At 42.9% G+C, this 19,785-nt stretch overlaps 1 protein-coding gene across 2 annotated transcripts in view; it reads right to left on the bottom strand.

Moving 5' to 3' along the window:
• Nucleotides 1-5,154: 5,154 nt before the first annotated feature.
• The window catches only part of PDZRN3 (PDZ domain containing ring finger 3), a 241,397-nt gene continuing 226,766 nt past the window's right edge, over nucleotides 5,155-19,785 (bottom strand). For both annotated transcript variants that reach the window (XM_030920047.1, XM_030920086.1), the window contains 5 exons: nucleotides 14,191-14,289; nucleotides 12,999-13,061; nucleotides 11,083-11,184; nucleotides 8,723-8,839; nucleotides 5,155-7,655 (listed from right to left, as the gene is read on the bottom strand). In XM_030920047.1, the coding sequence (XP_030775907.1) occupies nucleotides 6,090-7,655; nucleotides 8,723-8,839; nucleotides 11,083-11,184; nucleotides 12,999-13,061; nucleotides 14,191-14,289 (1,947 nt within the window). In that variant the 3' untranslated portion in view covers nucleotides 5,155-6,089. The remainder of the gene's footprint in view (nucleotides 7,656-8,722; nucleotides 8,840-11,082; nucleotides 11,185-12,998; nucleotides 13,062-14,190; nucleotides 14,290-19,785) is intronic.

A 19,785-nucleotide genomic window follows, 5' to 3' on the forward strand; every position in this document is an offset into this window, starting at 1 on the left:
AATATGTTCTATCTAGTGGTCAAGGTGGTTGACTTTGCAGAAGTGGATTGACAAAGCATGTTTTTGTCTGCTATGGCATAAAAATGGGAAGTAACAGGGTTATAAACAGATTCAGTCCTGAGCAGAAAAAGGCAGGGCACAGAATAGTCACCAAAGGTCTCCAGATACTAGGTATCTGCTGAAATATATGAACCTTTTCCATAGTGCCTGTCACAGAGTTGCTACTTCCAGCCCAGTGATTCAGTGGGGTCAGAGAGAGATGGCTTCACTTTTCCCCTCAACCATGCACCAGCTGATTGCTTTCCTAAGCCTTCTTTATTTCCTTATTCACAAAATAAGAACAGTGCCACCCATCAGGTAGGCTACTTATGGTTCAGGGGGTTAGCACACGTAAAAGACTTAGCAGTTTCTGGCACATATTAGGTGCTCAATAAAGGTTGGCCATAATGAATAGGTATTTATGGTCAAGTAGACAGTGTCGTTCCTTCCTAACTGCCTGTCTTTACACACTCAATTCTCTCTATTCTTTTTCCATTGTGTTTGAGCTCAAGTCACACCTGCCTTTTTTTGTTTGTTTCAAATAGGCCAAATCTCTCTCACTTCAGGACCTTTGTACATGCTATTTTCTGTATTTAACTACCTTTCTAGTTAACTCACATTCATCTATTGACTCTCAGATCAACCATAACTTTTTAAGGGAGATCCTCTCTGAAATCTGTGGCACTGGCTCTCCTATCTGACCCTTACTCTAATCTTGTTGAGTGCGTATTTGTGTGATGTTTGTAAGTATTTGTGTGATGGCTGGATTACTGTTTTCTTTCTCACTGGACCATGAGCTCCAGAGACCTCCCCATGGCCCTAGATTGAGTATGCACATAGTAACTAGTGGATGAAGGAATCTGTGCTGGTTTCTGACATGGCTCCTGGATGCATACGGTTGTCGTAATTCTACAGAGCTGAAACTGCTAAGTCAAACCCACAATGTCTGGGAGACGTGTAGTTCTCCAAAGAGAACTAAAAACACAATTTAATTACTTCCTAGTATATTTTTGAGAGACTCTGATGAGGTTTAGGGAGTTTCCTTTGGCTTTTGAGGATTTTAGCGAGACTTACTAATTGGTGAGCAAGTTTAAATTTGCAATAGCCCCAGTGAAGGAGGGATCATTAATTCCCTGTTTTTCATTTTAAAAAGATGCTGAGTGCACGGAGGTCAGCATTCTGCCATTGAAAGGCAAAACCACATTATAGGCAAACCACATGTCCCTGTGGACTGTGCCCTTTCAGGATTAGTTGCAACTGGAAGCTAAAGAAAATGAACCATTTAAGCAGAAAAACCCCATTTGAATGAAACTCAGAGAACTACACTTTGTTTTATAACTGCTTTAGGGAATTCACATTTAATCAAAATTGAAGACTACAGCATTTGCCAGGAGAATTCTTGTATCTTATCTCAGTTTTAGTGATTTTCTTTTTAATTACTTGATGCTCCACAGAAATCCTAAAATACTTAAAACCGAGAAACAGAAATAAAAGTGGGAGTCTCAATTGCTTGTGGCAGAATTGTTTGCTTCCTTGGTTTTGGGCAATGTTCCTAACAAGTAACCTGTAACCTGCCTCTGAAGGCTACAAGTAGATAATTACTTGGTTAATTTTCATATTTCAGTTTATAGTCTTAATTAGTTCTCCAACTAGTATTCCTTAGGCGATATATAATCCCACCTCATCATATTTATGATTTTTGCTATTTGGGATCTCCTGTTTCCATTTAAAAGATGAAAAACTTAGCTTGTGCCCCCACATTCCTAGATATTTATTCATTGTCATGTGTTCTTGCCGAGAGAGTTAGAATATTCTGCAATTTAGAACTCAAAGGGAACTGAGTGAAATGCTTGCTACTTTGAAGTAATTTCTTTGTGATTATGAATATGTTACAAATATTAACCTAAACTGAACATACTTTGAATTGCTTCTTAGGAGGAGATGGACGCACACGTAAAGGGTTTGGTATTAGGTAGATGCCAGTTCAAATCACATCTTTACACTTGTCTGGGCAAAGTTTTTAATCTGAGTCTTAACTATTGATGAAGCATCTGCTTCATGGGACTGCCCCAAGGATTTAGCGAGATGATGAGGGCAAGGGTTTAGCATGTACTTGCTGATATTTTCTGTATCTGTGCTGCCCAATAGAAGTATAACGCAAGCCACATATGTAATTAAAAATCTTCCAGCATTTACATTAAACAGTTAAAACAGGTTAAATTAGTGATAACTATGCATTTTATTCAATCCAACATATGCAACATATGATTTCTACATAAAAATTATCCAAATATTTTTCATTTTTAAATACAAAGTCATTGAAATCCATTTTCTCAGAACATTTCAATTTGGACTAACCACATTTTAACTGCTTAATGGCCAGATGTGGCTAGTGGCTACGGGTATTAGGCAGTGCAGCTCAGATGGTCAATACATTCTCATTTCCTTCCCTTTGTATTTTAGAATTAGTTTAAACCTGAGTCATCCAACCAGTGGGGTGGCTGCTATGGAGAATCAGAAATCTGTATTCATCGTTTCTCAATTTATGTAGGTGTCAGAAAAACTGCACTATGACTGGAAGATTATAGGTACTAGTTATAGGTACTAGTGATTTGCTAAATTTTAATTGTGTTAAACAGTATAGTTCTAATAGGAAGAAAAGTAGTCCTTGATATGAAAAGTAGGCATTCAAATCAAATAGTGTGCATAAGATGCAGCTGAAATAAAAGTCTGAGAAATAAAAAACCTATAAAGCTATCAAATTCGGTTATTCTAAACTTGGGGTTCTTGCATGCTTAGACAGGATCTGTGAATGGATTTTGGGGGTATGTGAAGTCTTCAATTATACACACTTTTTAATTTTCTGCAAATAGAATCTATAGCTTCCATCAGATCCTTCAATGAGCCCAAGAAGTAAAGTACATGCAGCCAGGGTGGTAGAAAGGCCTGTTAGTTATAGTGGATGTTCTGTTTACACAGAAGCTGGGGCTTTACATCAGTGAGAACAGAAGCTAGAAATTGTCTCATCACTATTACCCAGGAAAATTTTCATCCTGATCGCCAGCTAAGAAATGCACTGTGAGGCACTTGGAGCTCATACTTGTTGAAGAAATGGCAGATTCATGATTCCTCTTATGTTCACTCTGGGGCATCCACTGGTGAAATGCATTTGTTTTTTTGGTCGAGGGCACAGGATTTAATGCATCTAAGTTAACCGTGCACATGAGGGTGATTCTCCAGAGTATGGGGTGCTAAGAATTGTGGAACCAGGTTTGGGTTTTGAGTTCAAATCCCAGTTTGGTTATGAATGAGCTGCACTGCATTTCTGTGCCTCCCTGAGTGCCCTGTTCATTGATAAAGTGATGATTTCTAAGATCTCTTCCAATTTCTTTTAGAAGTTAATTGGTTAAATTAGATTTGGGAAGCCTCATATTACACAGAATGTTATGACTAAGTATATCTAGATGATAAAGTGATTTAAAAATAAGTTGAAATCAAAGGATTTAGATTTGGATTTGAATGCATCCTATTATTTCCCTCCACTTTTTCATAAGTGCAGGAGCTGAGCCCCAAATCCAGACACATGGGGAGCCCTGGTTAGAAACCCCTGTGCTTGGCCGGGCGTGGTGGCTCACACCTGTAATCCCAGCACTTTGGGAGGCCAAGACGGGCGGATCACAAGGTCAGGAGATCAAGCCCATCCTGGCTAACATGGTGAAACCCGTCTCTACTAAAAATACAAAAAATTAGCCCGGCGTGGTGGTGGGCACCTGTAGTCCCAGCTACTCAGGAGGCTGAGGCAGGAGAATGGCGTGAACCCAGGAGGTGGAGCTTGCAGTGAGCCTAGATCGTGCCATTGCACTCCAGCCTGGGCGATGAGCGAGACTCGGTCTCAAAAAAAAAAAAAAACAAAAACAAAAACAAAAAAACAAACAAACTGTGCTTGACTGTTTAGGCTAAAGCTGTTCCTGTGGCCATGTAGCCCCCTCTGGCCTTCAATGAGAACACACAAGGGGAGGAAAGGTATTTCCCCATGTAAACTCATATGCTGATATATGCTTTGCAGCAATTTATAATTCATCTGACTGATGATTGTTCGCTGTGAAACATTAACTAGGAAGACAGGGTATGAGGTGACAGGACTGGGAAAGGGGAGCTCCTCCTGGGAGGAGGTAAGGATCATATTTTGTGGAAAGTTAAAACAGAGAATATAGGGAAACCGAGGCCCTAATAGTATACTTTTTGCAAAAATTTCACCTTGGAGGGCTGATTAGAGTAATGTAGCAGATGTAATTATCATAACAATGCCTGGTTCTGGAAGAGGTAATGAACAGACATCTTAATAATGAGGAATAAGTATTTCAGTGTTTTATTTTCATTAAGTTATTACAAGAGTGACTACTAATTAGTCTCGATTCTGGCCCCAAAGGAGGGACTGTGGTTGGAGCAGGGTCTGTGAGAGGAATATATGTCTGAAATGCCTAAAACACCTGGTCATTTCAATCCAAATTCCATTTGGATCAGACAGTAAACCAGATGTATGGCATCATGGCAAATAAAAATGACACCATCCTAATCCTATCTTTATCTTACTTTTTTTTCAGTAAGTATTACAGCTGAAATTGGTGTAAACATTATGATCAATCAGGAAACAATTTGTAGTAAATTCATTATTTAGGATCCTGGTGGTTGCAGTAGTCAGAAAGATACCAGATTTGAAGCCCACCCAGTTTGGTGACCCCTGTTTTTCTATGAAAATATTGCCTGATGTGCAGATGTATCTTAGAAATGGAAAGCTGGACCTAGCCACCCGGAGTTGTTAGTTATTACTGACAGGCAGTAATGGTTGCAGTAAACGAAAGAGATTTCACTGTAAACATGGCCCTGATTGATAAACTTGCTCATAGCTATTCTTGTTTATAGGATATTGGGCCAGGCTGAAACTTTCTGTGAGACAGGCAGTCAGAATCAGGGTTGTATGGTAAATTTGACCCTGTGTTCTTCACTGCTAGACCTTGGCTTTATATCCATGAGGCTGAATGCGAAGGCATCAGATGGTCTAAAATACTTAAATCCTTCCAAAGTAGCAGGTAATACGACCAAGGGAAAAAAAGCAAACACTGCAAAAGGCTTTTATTTTATAGGCACCACTGCAAAATGAGGAATCACATCAAAACATATCAAATAGAAAATAATAATTTATTTTAACTTCATTTTACTTAATGTTTGTAACTAATAATGATTTTGTGAACTTGCTTGTATAAGTCTACCTTCAAATCTACAAAGCAAAAGTTTACTACAATGAGCACTTAAAATTCCACAAACCATCTCCATCCACAACTTTCCTGTACATGCAAATTCTTTCAATGGGCTGCAATATTTGCAAACATGCTTTAAACTTCCATAAAGCTGCATGATATTTTGCTTTCTGCTAAAACCTTTACACTCTCTTGGGAACCTTAACCAGGAAAATGTTTAAATGTATATCCCAACTCTAAATGCTGCCGGTTTGGTTATGTGTATTAAATCGTTAACCACCAGGTTGGGTGGTTTTGAGTTGAAACCTTCACCTAAATAATATCTTAACGGTCACGCATATGAAACACATTCAGTAACGTAACATTATAAAATAGGGTTCCATTAAAAATACATACTGGCAGTTGTATTTGTGTTTTTAGGCAGGAAAAAAAGCGTGTTTAAGTTTTTAATATGAATATAGTTTAAACAAATTATTCTGTGAAAGTATGCTTAATAAAAGATCTTTCTGAAATTTAAACACTTTATGTAAAAGGGTACAGGTAGAAAAGTACAATTGCTATTTGAAAAAAGCTCTGTTTGTTAATATTGCCTTCCAAGATAGTAAGGGTGTTTTTCTCTCTCCCCCCTTAAAATAGACCTATGACACCCAGAGTTGTAGGGTCTGCAAATTTGGACTATAAACATGAAGACCGTATTTATCTTATATACAAAAACTTGCCGCATTGAACGAGGCAGGAATTTCTACCCTAGTGGTAGTGGTCTCTTTTATGTACATAATGCAGAAGTGAAAATTATACAGTAGTCACCGATAGGAAGGAATTGTATACTCTAGTGCCGTCCGGGGATTTTGTGCCGTGGGTTAAGAGTTCCTGGATCGTCATCCAGTTATCGAAGATTTTTTTATTCCTCTTCTTCATCATCTTTTTGTGGCTTAGTTCGAGGATGTTCATCTCCTTCCTGTCATCGGCTGCTTGCTGCTCCTTGAGACAATCCAACCTGCTCTGCATCATGAACTCGCGCCGCCGCCGCTGCTCCTTGGCCTTCACCAAGTGCTGCTTCCTCTCCTCCTTGCTCCAGTAGCGCCCCATCTTCATCTCACTCACCGCGTCGTCGTCGGTGGTCATGCCGCTGCGCTCTTCCCGGATCTTCAGGGCGCGCTCCCGCAGCAGGCGGTCCCGCACGGGCCTCTTGGTGATGTAGCGCGTCCCGTCGCTGCGAATCTTCACCTTCCACTCCATGCGCGGCTCCGACGGGGTGGGGGAGCTCAGGTCCTTGCACATACTCACCAGGCTCATCTGGCTCTGCGCGTACTCCACGGCCGACTTCTGCTGGATCAGCTGCATGTAGCTCTGGTAGTGCTGGGCGTGCGCCGGGATGTGCGCGTGCTTGTATGGGGAGTGGTGGTAGGAGGGCAGGTAGGCGCTGCCCAGCTTCTGGCTGGGCGTGGGGCTCCGGCTCCCGTCGCTGGCTCTCCGCTCTTTGCTTTCCAGGGGCTGGCTGGGGTCCAGCTCTTTCAGGGACGGGCTATAGGTAGGGGTGCCCACTTCGGGATCTTCCGTGATGGAGAGCAGATTCTTTGGGGCTGGCCCATAGGCTTCCGTGGTCGCCACAGCCCCTTCGCTGCTCGGGCAGCTGATGCCCTCCGCTGCTCTCCTCAAGGAGTTGTCAGGGGAGATCTCCAGGGTGAGCGGGGTACTGCGGCAGCTCTCGCCCGTGTTGTAGGCGCTCGAGCTGTCCTTGTCGGATTTCTCCGGGAGCTCGGTGATGTCCGAGAGCTCGTGCCTGCGCACGTCAATGCTGGTGTTGTAGTTGCGGAAGCCGCTGTTATGTAGCATCCAAGACTCGCGGTACTGCTCCTTGAGCTGCTGCATCTTGTGGGCGCGCACGATGCTTAGGCACTCCAGCTCGATGCTGCGCAGCTCCTCATTCAGCAGCTCCAGCTCCTTGTCCACGCTCTCGGGGTCGCTCTTGCCGGCGTCCAGGGGGCCACTAGGATAGTACAAGCCATAAGGAGTGGCGCTCTTCACCTGGCACTTGAGCTCCAGTAGCTCGCGGAAGCGCTCGCACTCGTCCACCGGGATCCCCAGGTAGTCGGCGTCCGTGCAGTCGGCCGAGATGAAGGACTCGTTGCTGAAGGGTAGGTCGCCGCTGCCCAAGGTGTCCTGGCTGCAGGTGAGCTTCCTCTGCCCCGCCAGCGGGTTGGAGGATGCGGTGGCATCGTCGCCGTTGTTCTCTTGCTCCGAGCTCTCGTCATTGCGGGTGCTCTCGTCAGTCCGCCCCACACCGCTGTCCTTCTCGTGCTGGTTGGACAAGATGGTGGCTGTATCTGTGGTCCCACCGTCTTCCTCGTGCTTCTTCTGCATAAAAACAAGAACAAAGGGTCACAGTGAGGGAGGCCTACGCAGCAGGTACTCAGGTTTGACCTTTCCTTGCAGTGTTTCTGGATAGGGCAGGCCGTACATTTCTTTTTTTTTTTTTTTTTTTTTTTTTTTTTTTTTTTTTTTGAGACGGAGTCTCGCTCTGTCACCCAGGCTGGAGTGCAGTGGCCGGACCTCAGCTCACTGCAAGCTCCGCCTCCCGGGTTCACGCCATTCTCCTGCCTCAGCCTCCCGAGTAGCTGGGACTACAGGCGCCCGCCACCTCGCCCGGCTAATTTTTTTTTATTTTTTAGTAGAGACGGGGTTTCACCGGGTTAGCCAGGATGGTCTCGATCTCCTGACCTCGTGATCCACCCGTCTCGGCCTCCCAAAGTGCTGGGATTACAGGCTTGAGCCACCGCGCCCGGCCCAGGCCGTACATTTCTAAGGCTGTGGGGCAGCATCTGACAGTAGGACCAGGTCAAGAGTGTGGGCCTTAGCCACACTTACCCATATCTACCTGGGCAAGTCACTTATTCTTGTTCTTGTCCTCAGTTTTGTAAAATGAGGATAATAATAGTCACTTTATCTCAATGAATGATTCTGTTAAATCAATCAGTACACAGGTAGGATGTATAAAGGTCCTTGTTTAGCTCATACAGGACTCAGTAAGTGGCTCATTAAGACTCTGACAATGGTAGTAGCATAGTAGGGAGCTGGAGAGCTCCAAGTAGCTCAGGTTAAACAGAAGGGATTGCTTTACTTTGGAAAACACGGTTTTTTCCAATCTATGGTAATGCCGACGCATATGTTTTCCAAACAAATTATCATAAGGTCAGCTTTGCTTTGGCAATGGTGCTTAGATTTAAAAGCTTAGCTAGGGACAGTACCAGCTTGCATTTCACTGGTCTGGTGCTCAAATAGAAAAGTACTTGAGGCTGTTTCCTTGCTGTCTTCCAGGTGGATAAGCTTCTGATGGTCTTTAGTGCCATAAAGGGGGATGGAGGAAGCAGACTTTCCTACAGCTCAGCAGGGCAGAGTGTCAGGGACTGGTGCATGGGCGTTACCTGCTGAAGCACACTAGCTGTGAATTGCATGGCCTGGTGGTGCTGCTCCTCCAGCATGTCCATGTGCAGGTCATCCAGAAAGTCGTTCCTGTCATCGTCCATCCAGCCCTCATCCAGCTGCAGGCAAGAGCAGCCAACACATGCCTTAGAAGTTTCCTTTCATGTTCATTTATATTTTTTAAAAAATGACATTACCTTGGGGAAAAATATTTCCAGGGCTTCCTCCAAGAGTCATCAAAATGCAGTCTGCCCAGTGATTTGCCGTTAAGTCAGGAAACTATCCCACCCTCACATTAAAGAGACCTCCAAACCTACACTACAAACTGGGGAAGTCTTTAATATCCATGATTTTTTTTTTCAGGGTGAAACTCTTTCATCCATCTCAGCTACTTTCAGTGCAGTAAGACACCTGTGTAGGAGGGTCAGATTTAGCTGTTCCCCCTGCTTGCTGGACCAGACACAAGTTTAACAGGTCCCATAGAAAAATGATTTTTAGTGTGAAAAGAGTTCCTTCTGATACAGTAACTAGCTGTTTGGCTTGGGGAAGGATATCACGTTTTTTGTTTTTTCTTTTTTTTGAGACAGAATCTTGCTCTGTCTCCCAGGCTAGAGTGTAGTGGCATGATCTTGGCTCACTGCAACCTCTGCCTCCCGAGTAGCTGGGATTTGGGATTACAGGCATGCACCACTACGTCCAGCTAATTCTGATATTTTTAGTAGAGATGGGGTTTTACCATGTTGGCCAGGTGGGCCTCATCCTGACCTCAAGTGATCCTCCTGCCTCGGCCTCCCAAAGTGCTGGGATTACAGGCATGAGCCACTGAGCCTGACTGGATATCACTTTTAAAAGGCCTTTATCTGCCTTGCCCTAAAAAGAGTGAACTATTCAGAAGTTGGCACTCTATAGCTCATGGGCTGAATCCAGCCTATTTTTGTAAATAAAAAAAAATTTAATGAGAACACAACTATGCCCATTCGCTGACATAAATGTCTATGTCTGCTTTTGCACTAGAGTGACAGAGTCTAGCAGAGATGGTATGGTATGGCCACCTGAGTCAAACATTTACTATCTGGACCTTTAAGAAAAGGTTTGTGACTGTGGGTGAGATGACAGCTGAAGTTCCCTTTGAGCTCATGAGGCTTCCATCTGTGGAGAATCAGATGCCCTGTATGCCGCTGTCTCTAGGCTACTTTTTCAACTGGGTTTCATACTGATATGGTTTGGCTGTCCCCACCCAAATCTCACCTTGAATTGTAACTCCCATAATTCCCACATGTTGTATGAGAGACCTCGTGGGAGATAATTGAATCATGGGTGCAGTTTTCCCCACACTGTTCTCATGGTAGTGAGTAAGTCTCATGAAATCTAATTGTTTTATAAGGGGAAACCCTGTTTGCTTGGTTCTCATCTCTCTTCCCTGCTGCCATGTAAGATGTGCCTTTTGCCTTCTGCCATGATTGTGAGGCCTCCCCAACCATGTGGAACTGTGAGTTCATGAAACCTCTTTTTCTTTATAAATTACCCAGTCTTGAGTATGTCTTTATCAGCAGCATGAAAACGGAGTAATACACATACCTAAAGAGATCTACTACTGGACTGCCCTAGATGTGTTGCTGGAGCCATTCTAAGTGGATCAAGAGTGCCACCTGGGAGAGTTCATGATTCCTTCTGCTGGAACGAGTTATTATAACACAGTGGTCTGAATCAGATTACTTGGGCCCGAACCCCTCCCTGCTTTATCACCCTCCTTCTGGGGCTTTTCTGGGTAACTTTTGAACCCCTGAGAACTTCCATCTCTTGGGAAGGCTCTCCTGAGTGTAAAGTGATCCACGGAGAGTCTAGCACTTATTTGGTGGTCATATCAGTTTTAATTATTACTTATGATTCAATATTTCTTTTATTTTGAAAGAGCAATTTTTAATTTCCCATACTTGGCTATTGTAAATGGAACCTGCACAGATCAAGGCTGGAACATGTGTTAGGCTTTCGGAAATCAAACGTCTTGATGGTCATGACTCCAGTTGCGTTTCCCATTCCATTCTGTTTCCTTTTCCTTCCCTATGATCCCTGCATTAACCAACCTGGTGGGCCTGCAGTATAGATGTCAGGGTGGGTATCTAACCAACCTTACATGGCTAAATCATAAAGTGGATTCTAAGTCACAGCAAGTTTGATTACATTTCTAGGGTACAAAGCACCTTCAAGTTCACAGCCAATACGCAGGTGCTCTTTTCCAAGCCTGGGGACCTGAGCTTTTGATTTTAGAAATACAGTCTACGGCCATACCACCCTGAACGCGCCCGATCTCGTCTGATTTTAGAAATACAGACCCAGTTTCATCTGTAGGAAGCCGATTTACCTGGAGTTCAGGCCTTGCAATCAGCAATGAAAAGTTTTTATTTTCTTCACTGGTTAGAAGAGCCACAGCCTCCTCTCGGTTCTGCACCTCTATCCCATTGATCTTTAAAAAAAAGAAAAGAAAAAAAAAGAAAAGGGTGGTGGGGAGTGGGGAGACAAATAGTATGATTAGATGGTGCAAAATCATTCTGTTTTATTTCAGACCTGCATTTGTCACCCACTCACAGCTGGAACATAAAAATTCCCTGTAGCTGGAAAAGAATACTGATTTTAGGAAGGAAAAGTCTTGCTCAGAACAATGCAGTTTCTCTGGTCTACAAAGGAGCCTCCATGAGTGTAGTTCATGAGGTGACTGTGATGTGTGGAGTGTGACCAGAAGGGGCTGGACCTCTAGAAGACAGCACTGAGAAAAATCATAATGCTGTGCGGAGGGAACATGTAAGTAATTAGACATAATATTCAGGCAGGAGTATATGTAGACATTATTGGATAATATAGAAGAAAAAGCAGCAGTGGGTCTGATGTGAACATTATGGAAACTGAGGTTAAGAAAAGGGAATAGAATTATACATGGTGTTTTGTGTCCCCAGTTTGACACTTAAACTTCTTTAGGCCAGGCAGAGGGTCAAGTGGGCATGACACTCTCACTATCACACTTGATTAACCCTCTTGCAGGATTTTTGGTTGCATGTCCTGGTGACTTTGACCCCTGTTGGTCTGGAGGTCTTAATCCTGGTGGAACGCCACCCTCCAGGGAACACAGCAATGGTTCCATTGAATTGGAAGTGGAGCCCTCCACATGCCTCCTTACACCAGTGAGCTAACAGGCAGCAAAAGGGGTGACTCTATTGGTTGAAGTGATTGCCTTCAATTACCAAGGGAAAATGGGCTTGCTTTGATACAGTGGAGGCGGGGAGGACTGTGTCTGGAACCCAGGAGATTCCTTGGAATACCTCTGAGTGCTTCCATTCTTAGTAAAGGTTAATGGAAAACTCCAGCAACCAAAAAAAAAAAAAAAAAAAAAAAAAAAAAAAAACCACACACAAACAAAAAAAGAAACAGGCAGTATGCTGAGGACCCTGACCCTTCAGGTGTGAAGGTTTGGGTCACTTCCCTAGGGCAAGCGATCCTGAGCAGCACAGGTTCTGGCTGAAGGCTAGAGAAACACAGAGTAGGCAGTGGGAGAAGAAAATCAAAATAACTTGTGGTGAGGTATGCAATGAGAAAAACACAGTGGATTAGGAATGAGAGGATATGGATGAGAAGAGAGAAAACTAAGCCTTGTGGACACAATGAAGCCAAGAATCTCAATTCTGTGAGATTAAAGAAGGTTGTAGCCTAAAAGAGACATGAATGGTCTCATTTGGACTAGAAGGAGCAACAGGGCTCGAGGTCAAGTAATGACCCTCAGAAGCAATTCTAGGATGGTTAGATGTTGAGTCAGAAAATTTATAAGACTTTTCAATCGATTCTGCTAAATTTGCCAAAAATGTTCCCATTTTATGGACGAGACGCTGAAATGCTTGGTCCAAAGTTAATCTTTCAGAGAAATCTAAAACGAGAATTATGTTAGTTCCCAAGTTGTAAACTGTTGGCCTGACTTTGGCTCACTGATGTTTGTTTTGATCCAAATAGAATGAAAGAAAATGAGGAGAACTGGCTCAAGTTTTGCAAGGCCCTCTTTGGACAGAGCATGCCCCATCTAGTTTGTCTCAGTCCTCACCACTCCCTGTTGCGTCTTATGACTCAGAGTTAGCCTCACAATTAGTTTAACTTGTCTGGCCTCACTACACATCTGTGTTTGTGATCCCTGTTCTTTAACCTCTTCTGCAATTTCAACCCTAGACCTATCATTAGAACCAGTTTGCTCTTTAGTCATAGGCCCCTTATGAGGCCATTGTTTGGAAGTGGACTTACCTGGATAATGCGGTCTCCTTCTCGGATGCGCCCATCCTTGGCTGCAATGCTGTTAGGGTCAATCTGAAACACACATGGACCATCTCAGCACAAATGCAGATATGCATGAAAAAAAGCAACAGCACTTTCAAAGCCATCTCTAACACTCAGTCATGCTCATCTCTGTGTTTCTGTTTTGCACAGAAATAAACAAGACTTAGTGTCGTGCAAGGAGAGGCAAACATGAGCTGATCTGCTTCTAAGCCCTTTCTAGGGCTGGTTCTTGGATCCCTGCATAGCAACTCTATTACGCAGCAGTGTGTGCAGGCTCTGCTGATCTGAGGAGGTACAGCTGACTTTTGTTGCATGCATGGTAATTAAAATAAAATTAATGATGTAGAACAGGTTAAAGGATACCCTTCATTATGCTGACTAGCAACCATACCTTATTTTATGCCAAATACTTGTATTAAAATTTGGAAAATAACTTGAAATTTGAAATATCATTGGGACAAGGAGGACTGATAAGGGGAGGGATGCCCCCAAACGCAGAAAGACTGGGTTAACTTAAGCTTGGTGGATGACATACAACCGAAGAGACAATTTCAGAGTCTAGTAGTTCGTTCTGTAGCGACAGATTTTATTTCCTGACAAAATTGGGTTTCTGTGATTGCAAGGATGCGTGTGCACTGTAAAGTTTCCATACTGAAACCAGCTGCTTTGTATATCTTCTCAAGGAAGATCAAAACAGCATGCATCTATGTAGTTTGATAAGTACATACAAAAGTCACATTCAACTTATATGAACTCAACTGTATATACTCCACCAAGAGGAAAAAAAAAGAGTGAGAGACAGAGAGAGAGGCTTTAAAAAGTGTAAGTGATTCCACCCACAATTCCACTCAATGAACACGAGTTGGGAAATGTGAATCTGCTGTTCCCTCGGGGCTAAACACACAAAACCATGTAAACGGCTCCATTTTATGGCTGATTTGCAGGCTTCTCAAGGGTAATTTTGCCTTAAGTACTTACATTAGAACTTAACCTCCATGGAAAGATGCAGTGCCATGGAGTGTGATGAGGGGGACAGAATAATTTGTGTCTTTCCAAAGAGTTCTTGATGAGGTGTGGGTTAGGGTTGGTGAACATATAAAAGAAAAAAACCCTTTTGGTCTTGATATGATAGTTACAAAAACAAAATCAGCCTTTGTACCTCACTGATATAAATCCCAATGTCATCTTCATCGTCCGTCCGGTAGCACACAGTGAGGCCCAGCTTGTCCTGGCTGTTCATTCTGTAGAGGTCCACTTCCTAGACAAAGAAAGGCATTCCCAGTGAGACTGTGGCAGGCAATGCGAGTTGAGGGGATGTCAAATGCTTTAAAAATATTATCTTTAAATGATGAACTGGATTTCTTTGCATTCAATTGTGTAGGGCCGGTTAACTTACTAAAAAAAAAAAAAAAGTGATTATGGACACAGGATCAATGCCTAGGGCATTTCTGACCTTTCACTCAATATAAAGTCATTTTGAAAATAGTTATTTCGGCCGGGCGCGGTGGCTCAAGCCTGTAATCCCAGCACTTTGGGAGGCCGAGACGGGCGGATCACGAGGTCAGGAGATCGAGACCATCCTGACTAACACAGTGAAACCCCGTCTCTACTAAAAATACAAAAAAAAAAAAAAAACTAGCCGGGCGAGGTGGCGGGCGCCTGTAGTCCCAGCTACTCGGGAGGCTGAGGCGGGAGAATGGCGCAAACCCGGGAGGCGGAGCTTGCAGTGAGCTGAGATCCGGCCACTGCACTCCAGTCCGGGCGACAGAGCGAGACTTCGCCTCAAAAAAAAAAAAAAAAAAAAAAAAAAAAAAAAAAAAAAAAAAAAAAGAAAATAGTTATTTCATTGATCCCCCAAAGAAAAATTACCCATATTTCACTCAGAGTCAAGACTTCTGGGGCAGGGCTTTTTAAAAGCACTTTTTCAATGTCTGCCACAAACAAGAATATTTCCATACCCCAAACCAACCAGCCATTTCAGTACAAATGTTTCCAATGTGTTTGGTTAGATTATTTCACATTGCGTTCCCTTAATATTCACAGTCATAGAACTTGCAAACAGATTACACATAAATTGATCCAAGAAAGGAGGGTAACGTGATAGTGTGCAATTAATGTTCTCCACAACAGCTGTGATATTTACAGTTGAGAAATTAGTTTCAGCCGCTATTACTGCAAATTAAATAAGATAAAAGCAAAGCGAGCCCAAACGCGGGACACATGCTATTGTATTTGCCAATTAGTCTGTGCTTCAGAATGAAGTCAGAACTTTGGAAATTGTCGGAGCCTTAGGGGGGCCATCCTGGGGCTCTCAGTGTAATCAGGCTAAGTCACTCCCCTGCCCACTTTGCCAATGACTTGTGCAAGTTTTTGTAGCTCTAAGCTGCAGGCCTATTTGAAGGGCCACGTGATAAGTTCTCTGGCAGATCCTTTGGTCTAATTTTTAGTGTTATCTAATCACCAAGCAGGAGAATGGAGGGGCTCAGAGATGGGGTCTTCGTGCTACTGTATCTGGGGACTATTTCCAAGTGGTCTCTCTCAAGGGTCTTCTTAGAGGGGAAGGAGAATGTAGCTGTCTATGTGGAGAAGCTCAAAGCAGTTATATGGCAGATACTTCTTGAACTCTCCCCGATGAAAGGCAGGGTGCCAGGCACCATGGACACTTCCCAGGTGGAGGAACAGCAGGTGTAAAAGGCCCTGGGCCAGCATGGCCAGAGCCCCGTGTACAAAAAGGAGAGAAGTGGGCTGAGGGTGGCCAGGTGGCAGAGCTAGACCAGGCATGGCCCATAGGCCAGCATGAGTAGCTAAGATTTTATTTCAACATCATGGGAACCCATCAAAAGGTTTCAAGTGAGGACTGCCATGATCTCAATGACTTTCAGCAGTCTCTCTTGCTGATCTATGGGGTATAATGTGGTGGGGAAGAGTTGTAACTATGAAGATAGATGTTCAGATCCCAACTCTCCCTCTTTCTAGCAGCTTGATCATGAGCGTGTTACTATATCTAAGGTCTGTGTCTTCCCTAGTACCTGTCATCCGGCCTCCCAGAGTCACCAACGTGAGACACACAGAGCTCTTAGCACATTGACTGCCCCGCAGAAAGTCCATGGTCACCGGTAGTATAATAATTACATGCAGGTATGGTTACTTGCCTGAAGTCACAAGAAGTTGTTTGTGGTAGAGTGGGTATATTTCAGTGCCCCTCTTAGTAAGATTATTTTCTGAACACTGATATGTTAATTCAACAGCTTCCTAATTATAGCTCTAGCAATATGGTAAATTCTCATTAAATGAAACCCCATTAATTTCTGATAATTGAATTAGGTGGAAATTTCATTTTTGAGATATATACTAAGTGGGCTTAAGGGTCATATTTAACAACGAGAGCAAGCCTAAATACTTGGGTTTCTAAATACTTCAGAATAACCAATTTGCATACCACAAATATACTAGGCATATATCATCCTCTTATGTTTCAAACACATCCCCCTGTCTCTCTTAGGGTACACTTCATTTGAATATGAGTAACAGGGAACACTTTTTCAGTTTTGACATTTCCTTGAGGTTAGTGTGAATCAACAAAATATCATGACTGTGTAGGTCCAACTGCACAGATGCAGCTCAAATGCTGCCACTTAGCCTGGTGCTATCCCTGCAGGAGACACATCTTGCTGAAACAGGTCCACATGCAACCCAAGCAGAGAGAGACAGCAGTGGGAAGATTGTAGGAAGAAAAATGAGAAAGACGAGAGATATTGATAATTCAAGTTGCAGCTTTCTCTGAATGGCTGGCTGCCAAGGTGATTCTCTCTCAAGGAAGTACAGAAGATACTATAGTTCTACTGGACTTTCTTCTGCTCCTCCTCCTCCTCCTCAAAGCGTGCTTCCTGGTCGTGATGAGGTGAGCACAGAAATGAAGTGTTCAGAAACCTCTATAGCAAACGGACATTGTCATGATAACCAAGGGCATGATTAGCAGATTTGTCTCACTGGACAAAGTGTAGACCAGTTCACGTGTTGGTGAACGCGTCGCAGATGGGGTGAGTTACACAGTCACACACAGTAGGACCACGTATTGGTTAGAGACAGACTGAAAAGTAAACAAACCAGCCAACCTGGTCCTTGTGGCTTTTGAGCAGTCTGGCAAGCACAACTCTGTAATACACTTCTAGATTTGAGTGTTCCATTTGAGAGGCATAAGGTACGAGGAGTATTCAAGTAAGAAAAAGACTCCTGAAGAATGTGATATTGACACTCTGTTATGCAGAAAATGATTAGATTTATTTAGCCTACTACCAAACGTATAGGTGGCCTGATGTCATGAGACTTTAGAATACAATTTTGATAAAACCTAACCTGAAAAGCATTTCTGTCCTATCTTTTGTCAGTATTTTGATTGACAGAGATTTGGAGGACTATTAAGCTATAGAGTAGTTGACATTAGTTCATGTTGCTAATCATGATTATTTTTTCTGTATGTTTTTCCTTCTGAATCTGTTAATTCCTCCAACAAATCTTGATGACTTCTTTTAATCAGGGAGAAAACTTTCTTAGAACAAAGTTTCAGGCTGGAACAGAAGATATTCAAAACATTTATTGTTTTAAGATATTTTCATCTGAATCAAGAACCACTTATGCTTCCTTCCTTATACGCTGCCACTAACCTCACCTGTGTTTAGTAAAATTAGTAATCGATTCTTCACAAATGCTGTTTGACATTTTTGCATGGGAGAGAAGAAGGTCCCATTAATAGTTCTATTCCCAGTTAGTGTTCATTTTAGAACACATACTCCCTCACAACAGCAGAATGGCATAGAGCCCAACACTGCGTTTAGCCTTTGACTCCCATCACAAATCCTCTCAGGACAAACCGTCATGGGGATAGTCACGTTCTCAGTTTTATCTTTAAAACGGACATAAGAATGCTAGTGGTCTGCTTCAAGGGCAGCACTCCAGGAGCAGTTTTCTATCTTAGAAGTGGTCTGTGTTATCAAAGGATGAGTGATATTGGATGAACAAATGCTGGTGAAGCACATTTCCAAATAACAAAGCAAAGGGTATTCTGGAGCTTACTCTAGGTATTTACTTGACACTGATGTGAGATAGGAAGGTGTGGGCTATAATATTTCCTTGCCTTATCTGGCCCTTCTTGGAACTCTAAACAAAAGCCAGAAAAGCTTCATTTAGAAGGCACAGGATACGACTTAGCCTCAGTCATTTAATTTTCAAGGGATGGTTCAACATCACAGAGAAGAATCTGGTTGCTGACAGTTAAGCACGGAGTGATCCATAATAGGCTTTCAGAAGCTCTTGAAAAACAACAGTGTAAGAGCTGGTATTGTCTCTGTATCTGTATGGATTTATGGTTTACCTTGTTTTCTTACAAAGAAGATTACAGTAAGGCAATGGTAGCTGAATAACGAATTGTGCAATGAAAGCAGTGTCTAGACTTGTATGCTGTGCACAGTAGGTGCTCAATAAAATGGAATGAACTTCAGAGTCCAAGGCAGGATGATCCAAATGAAAAACCAGTTTGGTTCCATCTTTAATGAGGGAGGTTGCCTTGAGCAAGTCATTGAACTTCGACAAACTTAGCCATTCTGTGATTTTAAGACACAATATTTTGGGGACTCAGTGGAAAGTAAAATTCCTCAAACTTACTGGGTGGTTTGTAAATTCTCAGCATTTCTGTGTGACTGATCTAGTTTTACACAATTGAGCATATTGCTGAAAGCATAGAAGTTATCAGTATGTATCTGTGATGGAGATAAGATTTCAAAGATGACTATTAATCAAACTGGTATGAATAATGTAGTAGCATTATCTGGATTACAGCTACCCCTGTTACTGGTATCTTGTTGCTTACTGGTCTAGATGGACTGTTGATAAAAACGAACAGCTAAGCCTGACATTTCAGATGAAATTGAAACGATATTCCAGTTAAGAGTTTTAAGAGGGCCATTCCACCTTGTTGATTCAAACTCTCTGTTTCAGCATCAGCTACTTTAATCAAAGGAGATCTCAAAGACTCATTTCAATGCTTTATCCACCTCCAGGAAGACTGGCCACTAAAGCATAACTCTTCAACTTATTGGTCCAGGTTGCTGTGCACATTTATCTCAACAGTTTCCATGGTGTTATGTGGGATATAGAAATATCTCTAAAGACTGCATTTTCCCTCAAGGACCTTATGTTTGAGACAGGGTAACAAGGCATTTTATTCCTTCATTCAAAAAACATTTCCGGGTGCCTACTATATGCCAGACCTGGTCTGGGCAAAAGGAATATATGGTAAATGAGTTAGACAAGAGCCTAGCTCTCAGGGAGCTTGTATTCTAGTGGGGAAGACAGATAAGAAGTAAATAATGTGCTGGGTGTGGTGGCTTATACCTGTAATCCCAACACTTTGGGAGGCCAACGCAGGCAGATCACTTGAGGGTCAGGAGTTTGAGACCAGCCTGGCCGATAAGGTGAAACCCTGTCTCTACTAAAAATACAAAAATTAGCCAGGTGTGGTGGCACATGTCTGTAATCCCAGCTATTTGGGAAGCTGAGGCAGGTGAATTGCTTGAACCTAGGAGGCAGAGACTGTGGTGAGCCAAGACTGCACCACTGCACTCCAGCCTGGGTGACAGAGCAAGACACAGTCTCAAAAAGCCTGGGTGACAGAGCAAGACACAGTCTCAAAAAAAAAAAAAAAAAAGTAAATAATGGTACTGGTGGCATAGGGGTGCTTCAGAGAGTAGCCAGGGAA

Source organism: Rhinopithecus roxellana, chromosome 1 (assembly GCF_007565055.1).
Source record: "Rhinopithecus roxellana isolate Shanxi Qingling chromosome 1, ASM756505v1, whole genome shotgun sequence".
Taxonomy (NCBI): domain Eukaryota; kingdom Metazoa; phylum Chordata; class Mammalia; order Primates; family Cercopithecidae; genus Rhinopithecus; species Rhinopithecus roxellana.